We start from the raw sequence: 8,695 nt of genomic DNA on the forward strand, positions 1-8,695 counted from the left end.
GAATATTTCAAATATCGAAACAGATAGAAAAATCTTTGTTCAGTTAAATGTAACATGCCGTAATCTAGATTACGAGGATTATTCTATACGATACGGGTTCTCAAATTGAGTTACATTTGACTTTCCAGACTCTATACAACTAAGGTTTCAAATTCTCGTCGCATCCGTATACTTTGTGACTAAAATTATGTGTCATTTTAATGTAATTTGATATATGCAGTGAACTTGATAGTTGATACAATAGCCTACAGATTAACAGAATTAGAATCTATTCTCTTGTTTACCGGCTAATAAGGTTGTCTTTGAAAAAAAAAAAAAAAAAAACTATCAGAATTGCATTAACTACTATCTAGCCGAAGGTAGCAGAGGTTGCCTCGAATAGGTTCAAGTAATATGTTAGCCAAACTAAGTTACACTTTCTAGTTTCTACATAGAGCTGGCAAACTACAGCGTTAGAATTAGGATGTGACCTATGTGATATTAAGATGATAAATGGTCCGTATCTATACGAATGGTGTCTTACTAGCGATGTACAAAAAAACCGGGTTGGAACCCGAACCCGAAAACGAAACCGAACCCGAAACTGGTCAACAACCGGGTTTGACCCAAACCGGTTCGGGTTTGACCCAACCCGGCGGTTACAAACCGGTTTGGGTTTTCGGGTTTATTTTCGGTTAGAAACCGGGTTGAGTTCGGGTCGGGTTCGGTTTTTGGTCAAAAAAACCGAGTCAAACCCGGTCAATAACCGGTCAAAGTTTGACCTCAAACCGGTTTCAAACCGGGTCGGGTTGGGTCAAACCCGGTTTTGGTTCCGTTGACTGAAAAACCGGTTCGGGTTCGGTTTCGGGTCGGGATGGGTAGAAACTGGTTTTTGTTCACCTCTATGTCTTACACCTTGTTTAAGAACTGTCAAATGAATCAAGTTTTAAAATGTCTAAAAGTCCTTTTACAGTAAAATACATTAATAAAAACATTAATTAAGCAATAACTTCCTAGGTCTTTAAAAACAATTCATTATCGGGTCGAGGTTTTGTTTTGGGCAATATTTTGTCCCAAATAGGTATCGGGTCGGATTCGGATAACAATTTTTTATCGAGTTTGGATTTGGGTATTATATTTTTCCCTAAGTCTGACCCATTGCCATTCCTATTTCAACCCTACATTTGGATCGGGCTTCAAGTGTGGAAACTGAAAACATCAATTTATCACATTTGCCAAAAATCATTTTTAAAATTATAATTAAAAATATAGTTTATTTATTAATCTTTTGACTTTAAGTTTTTTCAAGTATAATATACGATGTGTTACAGGATTTTCATAAAGAGTAAATTAGAAACAAGGAGATTGTCAACATCTTAACAAGAATTTACCGATGTACCTAGATCATTTTCAACCCATCATTATCCCACTGAATTAGTGTCGCGGCAACATCTCTTCCCATACAGCATAACATTATCTACCCGAAATCGATCACATTATAATACCATGTTTCAAATTAAAATAAAAAAAAAAAAGGAAAAAAGAAAAAACAAACACAAAACCTCGCTTCCTTGTCGTGCTTACATCACTTTGGCCTCACGATGTCCATGGAGCAATCCATTGTGCCGGTGAGTTGGCACAACGACCTAATCACACTGGAACAGGGGTTTGGGTTGGGAATTCTATCAAGGACGAATAATGATATTCTTTCAAAAACATCCTTCTATTTATCATCCTAGCTACAAGATTTTAACACATCCTTCTATTTACATAACTATAAACGTTGCCTTTTTTTAAAAAAAGATTCATGAGAGTCGAACCTAAGACCTATGGGAAAAACCAGAGATGCATCTGTCAGTTAAACTAGTTTCATTTACTAACTATAAACGTTATTGTGAATACATAAGACCTATCGGACTTGCCCGTTTAATGAAACTTCCTCAAACTACTCGCAACTGTATAAACTTAGAAATTACAATTTAGAATTAAAATAAGATTAAATTACAATAAAAATCCAGAACATTACACGTTCATTTGCTTTCCTTTGGGACCAATTCAGACATACCGAATTCATGTTTTTGCTCATACTTTACACATTGTATTGTACATGTGTTTTCTCCAAGGCATATGTGGGTTATCATTACTCACATTCAGTTGAAGAGTCCTTCAACAAAAATGGTCCGGGCAATGTTTGTGTAATACCACCATACCCAGTAGGATAATCAAATTCCGTATTACCATCTAGATCACTCTTGGATAGCTATAAAGAATCACTCTCAATAAGAGTAGACTTCCTCCCAATAAGAGTAGACTTCCTCCTTGCTATTGTTTTGGTAAAACTTGGCTGTCGCACTATACTTCATTTTCAAATAAAGCGGTTCAAATGGTTAACTTGTAATCAGTGATCCCAATCAAACATAATACTTGTAATAAGTGATCCCAATCAAACATAATACAAGGAAGGGTTTAGTATCCCAATCAAACATAATACAAGGAAGGGTTTAGTATCACAGAATGTAAATAACTTTGTAACTTTTTCTATTGCGTGTATGCATCAAAAAATTTTAAACATTTTATATAAGCATCTCGCTAAATTGAACACATAAGGTAAAAATGTATACATGACAACTATATGAGTTGGCCACGTAAAAGTTTTTGATTGGTATTTTACATCAAGTGTTACATATCTTTGGTTATGAGGCTCTTGAGTCCACTCGTAAGTCATAAAGACAAAGGGAAATGGTATGCTGGACCGATTATTAAAACCGAACATGAAAAATCGTAAAAGTTCAAACAAATTAAATATAAACCCGAGGTCAAATGGGCCTCTAAAAAAAACTAAATTACAAGCCACTTTAAAGAGAGAAAAAAAACTTTATAAACCGTCACTATACTCAACTACGCTAAAATGAATTTAAATTTGCACGGTCAAAACTCATGTGTCAAGACTTTCAATCGGTCTTTGCTTACGTCTTCTTTTTCTTCTGAAATAAGGATCCACCCAATTTCTGTCCTCCTTTGCAGCCTTTTCCCACCGTTGTTTGAACATTTTGAGCTCCATAGTCGATTGCCTCCTAATCTGCATCAAGATAATCATTAAAATAATTATTTATATGTAAATGATATATCATTCCTGACCAGAATCTATATACAAAGAAGATAAATGAAAAAATATTTCTATACGCCATAAGCCATAACTATCATTAAAGATGCTGTGATAGACCTTAGATTCAACATGGTATGCAGTACCAACACAATTTTCCATCGGAAAGCACTAAAATAACACATACAAAAACACTAAAAAGAAACTTCAGGATATGCACTAAAAATTACACCATTGCATAACTGATGATGGAAGCTAGTGATTCAGTAAATATAAGTATAATATTGTGTAGAGTTACAAATTTTAAAGTCCTTTCTGGCACAGAAATAAGCAGGCTCAAATTAGAATTAAGATATACAGTACAGGGAAATTTGTTTACCTCAGAGCGCAGATCCAATGTATGTTTCTGAAGGGGGAAAAAAAACAGGAACATTAGTATAATATGAACTGATGGGCATGCAGTGTAGCATACAAAATAAACTAAAGAAACTGCAATGAAATGATACCTTTTTCAATTCTGAATCATTCAGAGTCTGCAAGAAAAAGCATTATAGTTTGATTAACCATCTGAACAGTCGCAAATTTCATAGGGCGAGATAATGTCCATAAATGGCATCAAATCAAAAGAACAAACCTTTTTAGCAGAGGGTCCCCCTAATGATTGTATTCCCTGATGAACAACATACTCACGGTCTACAATTCCCACCTTTTTGGAACGGTCCCCCTGAAAATGCAATGATCAATTTAGAGCACAAAGTAACGTTCAGGTAAAATTAAACGTATAAAGTCATTGTTGGTACTAAGAAAAATAAAACATCTATTCTTGTATGAAATTTTTGCGTAGTACAAAAATGACAAATATAACGATGCTACTAAATTAGTTGCTTGACAAAGAGTCAAACAGTTGACTTCAACTCTGTCTAATTAAACATTGCAAATTTGAAGAACAAAATTAGTCAGAGGGGGTACCTAATGTAGATTATTTTAGGGAACGACATAACAATCAAGAGAAGGGGCGTTTTAGAGCAAAATCCTAATATAGAGTATCTCGAGTAAACGAAACATATCAAATTTTTGAGCATTACAAAATTGACAAATAAAACGATACAACTAAATTAGTTTCTTTAGAAAGAGTTAAACAGTTGACTTCAACTCTGTCTAGTTAAACATTGCAAATTTGAAGGGCAAACAACAGAACTAGTCAGAAAGGGTGCCTAATGTAAAATTATTTCAGTGAACTACATAACAATCAAAAGAAGGGGTGTTTTAGAGCATGATCCTAAGAGTATATCTACTGAACTTCAACAGTACCTATTAAGAAAGGAATACAAACACGCATAGAAAGTTCAGAAATTTTTGGTTGGACTTATAAAACTCACCTGTGCACAATACCCTAGTTTAATGTCCATTCCCCATCCATGAACAAGGTCATTCTGAAAGTAAAACAATATGGTAAGGCCTTTTAACTTGAAAGAGATACATGTGGCAGATAAACTATGTTCATATGTGGTATATACACTTGCGCCTTTGTAATAGATCTTCAACATCCTTTCTTCTTAAAAGACTTGTTATTTAACAAACTAAACTTTACCTGAATAAGATGCCAAGCACAATGCCATGCAGCCCTGGAAAAAACTGGAGCCATTCCTTCTACAAATCTGCAATTGCAACAACCATATACCAACTTGTTCAACTCAAGTATACTATAACATCCCTTCTAGTAGCTAATTTATCTATGGAAACTTACCCAGCACATGGTGGCCCGTCACTAGCATCTGAACATTTCACACTGCCTCTGCTATCATATACTCTCCTGTATGGTAACAAGAAGTTATGGCATCAGCAATCAAATATCCAATAATTTCCAATTAATTATTTATTAGCTGGATCAACAAATTCAGTCATGGGCCACCTATGAAACTTGCTTGTTCTCTTGCGTACTGTGATTCGATGATGTATACCAGTGGAATTTGGATCTAAAGCCGGCTGAGATATCTCTAATCCTTCTGCTTTAACAATATCTAAGTATCTGCATAAAAGTTAACATGCCATATCAATAAGTTTAGGATTGATAGCAACCTCAATAAGAATCTCCAGACACAAGAGATATAGAGAACAAAGATAACTGCACCTTCTGGGATTAAAATGCTGTACTCCCAGGTCTTCATCCCAGAGAAATATATAATCGTAAATGGACACAGAAGCTGGTTGAAGAAACCTTTTTGCAAACCACCTGAAATAATGTGAAGTTTTAATAATTATACTATAAATACCCTAATGCATATGAAACATAAAGATAATACTAGCATACAGATTCCTGAAATCCTTGTGAGCACCCTACCATTTTGTTTGGTTCTGAGCTACAATATGTATGGCTTTGTTGCTCCACTCAAGATCTCGCCAGCCGTCCATTTTTCCATCGTAATGGAACAAAATAATCGTGAAATTTTCTTGAAGAAACTGAAATTAAAAATGTTGGCTACTGTCATTCACAGAACGAAAAATCAATTTGTACAGAGAGATGTGATATCAGAAATTAAGTATATCACTATACCTTTTGAACAATAGTATTAACATTACGCTTCTGTTTCAGACCCACAGGAATTGCCAACAAGTTATGCGTGGTGGAATCATTAGCCTGCAATCAAGTAAGTATAAGCCATACGACCCGTAGACAAAAGAGAGTGCTTTGCGGAGAACATAGCGAGTTCTGAAGATATATGTATCATTAATAATAGCTGTCTTACTGGCAGTTGAAAATATAGAAATTGATACAATAGAAAAGATACCGCAAGAGCGTAACCTTTGACTGCGAGCTACTAGTTGACCATAATGGTTTTAATTCCAAGTCAGACTTATCTTCAATGATACCGCGAGGTAAACCCTTTAAGCTTGTGGAAGCTACCACAGATTCCTAAAGATGAAATTGAGAAACAAAATTAATAACTTACGCCCAACGAAATGCGAAAATGGACGCTATCAAGTTTCCCCAGGGCAAGAGAATAATTATACAAAAACCAAAGGGTCACTTTTTTAAACAGATATGGGTGAATTTAAGGCTGTACCTTTGACGTGTAGAACCGATATAACTTTGAGTCCAGCTGAAGAGACGTATTAAAAGAAGATAGCTATTAGTAAACCCAAGACAAAAAGAAATTGGAAGTTTAAAAGCATCTTAATTTATATGAACTTAACGGCGATTCAACAAGTTGGTACTAGCAAAAACAGATTATCATTATCTATGAAAGAGAAATGGAGTCACATGTAAAACATGAAGCCACATTATTGAATAACATATTTTTATTTCACACCACAATTGACATCACGAAGACGGTCTTCGCCGTACTCAACTAATATTTGGAAACAATAATGCAGCTACAACCTATTTTAATTCTTGACACCCGAAGCAATGTTTAAATGCCAATGCCACACATATGAAGAAATGATTGATAATGCTTAGACAACACAGTTGAATAAGGTAACTATCAACATATATGGTCTATATATATACATATAGGGGTTATATTTATACATATCAAACCATGCAGGATGCATGAATACTTGATCTAACAATTTAAATGCAATTTTAATATTAAAGCCATGGCCAGAATCATACCTCAGTCTGCAAATACTGATAATTAGTCGTTCTATATACAATGTATAACATTATGGTACAAATGAATCCTAGAAAAGGTTTCATCCCTAATCTGCAACTTCCCTGCATAAACAAAACCAGCGCATCATAAGAACCCCTTTACCAATCTCAACCGTGATTATTTACAGACAAAATGAAATTCAACAGATATAAGCGCTACTGGGTATAGGTTTTTGCAGTAATTGGAAATGTCTAACATGACTGCTCTGTTCTTATACTTTGTACATTTCTTTTTAAAGATATAATATATTAGACCCTTTCGCCAAAAAAAAAAAAAAAAGCGGCTACCGTATCAAAAAAGACTTGTCTTTGCCTCAATAGATTCCTCCATTCTTTGGATTCTCTCATCGACAAAACTTGTCTCTATATGTTCTCATGCCAAACTGCATCACCATTAAATCGATCAACAAAATACTTTCGGAGAAAAGACCAACCAATACAATAATTTGTAGTTATTAGTTGAAAACAACAAGTTCAATAGAAATCAATCAATACATATAGAACTAACTTTAAAATATTTCCGACAGTATGATGAATGAATCGATGAACCATTTATCAAGGGTGAAAAAGAAAACAAAAACTTAGGTATCAACAGCTTACCTATGATAATAAATAATAATAATATAAATAGGTGTAAAAACAAAACAAGAGTAGGCTGTGTTGGTTGTTGGTTGTTGCTGTAAGCAATAAGCTTTTTAACAACTGGATGAATTTGCGTGCAAGCCTTCAACTTTACTCATTTCCAAATATCTAGATACAAATTAAAATTTATAACAACGTCCGTCTCCACAAGAACAAAGAGAGTTTTCGGCATACTTTGATATCGATTTATTCATTTACGCAATACAATTTTTAGGACGAAAATAAATAAACGAATCAGTCATACTCAGCTAATCTTTAAGAAACAACAAAGAAACGAAAGATGATCTACTGGGCTAATCGAAAAGATTCGACGCATGTGTGCTAAAGACTTGGAGCCGGTCTTCATAGGCCTCCCTGGACGCCTTTTCTCGGTTCGTTCTGCTTGTGACTTCACAGGCAGACACATAAAAATACATATTATTGTCACTATGTGTATGTATCTACATCTATATCTATATCTATATATGCATACATAGTTGAAACTGAAATAACATCATTTGAGAGGCAAAAACAAAAAAAACAAAAAAAAAAGTTTAAAACTTGATCAAGTAAAGCAAACACACATGCAATTCAACATTTCAAATCTCAAGCAAAAATTACTGGACAAAAATATTACTTTACTATTATACTTATTATAATATTATAGTATTATTATAACATATATTAATATAGATCTCAGACTGTAATTTGACACAATCTAATACTAATTATTTTAAGTTGTTATTAATTAATAATTACTGAATTGAATACTACAAGAATGAGAATATTTATATATATATATAATAATAATAATAATAATAAATGAAAGAAAAAAGAAACATCACCGACCTGTGAGATAGATTCGCCAGTATTAGTAAAGTAGAAATAAAACTGGTAATCTGAGAAACAGCAGCAGCAGCTGGCGTGAACTCGCCGGCGATAAGAACCGGATTTTACGGCGACTGTGTTTGCTAACTTAACTGCGTCCCTTTCTCTCTCTATATATATGTGTGTCGTGTTTGTATATATATACGAATACAAAATAGATATAGATACAGGATATATATATATATAGAGAGAGAGAGATATAAGATTTTTTAAAGAGAGCATGAAAGGGAGTTTTTATAGGGAGAGAGAGAGATAGAAATGTCGGGGCATGCCATGGACATTCCACGTTGCACGGCCAAATTAGATTTTGGGGGTTGTTTTTTTCGGATATTTTTCCGCGGATTTATTTTGTATAAACATTTTTTAAAAAAATTTAAGAGAAATAAAACGTTATCTTTTTTATGTATATATTAAAAAAAAAAAAAAACAATTACAAACATTGTTTTAAC

At 33.8% G+C, this 8,695-nt stretch overlaps 1 protein-coding gene across 1 annotated transcript; it reads right to left on the reverse strand.

The window, feature by feature from the left end:
- Positions 1 to 2,738: 2,738 nt before the first annotated feature.
- On the reverse strand, positions 2,739 to 8,424 carry LOC122596122. The gene is made up of 16 exons (XM_043768643.1): positions 8,208 to 8,424; positions 7,026 to 7,120; positions 6,699 to 6,800; positions 6,148 to 6,183; positions 5,886 to 5,996; positions 5,637 to 5,720; positions 5,424 to 5,542; positions 5,214 to 5,315; positions 4,995 to 5,111; positions 4,830 to 4,895; positions 4,674 to 4,740; positions 4,462 to 4,515; positions 3,717 to 3,806; positions 3,589 to 3,615; positions 3,462 to 3,488; positions 2,739 to 3,058 (listed from the first exon to the last, which is right to left on the reverse strand). Exons 2-16 carry the CDS (start codon positions 7,083 to 7,085, stop codon positions 2,915 to 2,917), a joined length of 1,206 nt encoding a protein of 401 aa, XP_043624578.1. The 5' UTR covers positions 7,086 to 7,120; positions 8,208 to 8,424; the 3' UTR covers positions 2,739 to 2,914.
- Between the last annotated feature and the right edge of the window lie 271 nt (positions 8,425 to 8,695).

Source organism: Erigeron canadensis, chromosome 4 (assembly GCF_010389155.1).
Source record: "Erigeron canadensis isolate Cc75 chromosome 4, C_canadensis_v1, whole genome shotgun sequence".
In the NCBI taxonomy this organism is placed as follows: domain Eukaryota; kingdom Viridiplantae; phylum Streptophyta; class Magnoliopsida; order Asterales; family Asteraceae; genus Erigeron; species Erigeron canadensis.

What these genes read in the sequence shown, in the direction of transcription:
- LOC122596122 (XM_043768643.1), bottom strand. Translation starts at nt 7,085, where the DNA reads ATGAGAGAATCCAAAGAATGGAGGAATCTATTGAGGCAAAGACAAGTC. An exon ending in GCTCAGAACCAAACAAAATG is followed by an intron (nt 5,316 to 5,423) that starts GTAGGGTGCTCA and finishes ACATTATTTCAG; the next exon opens with GTGGTTTGCAAAAAGGTTTC. An exon ending in AACTAGGGTATTGTGCACAG is followed by an intron (nt 3,807 to 4,461) that starts GTGAGTTTTATA and finishes TTGCATTTTCAG; the next exon opens with GGGGACCGTTCCAAAAAGGT.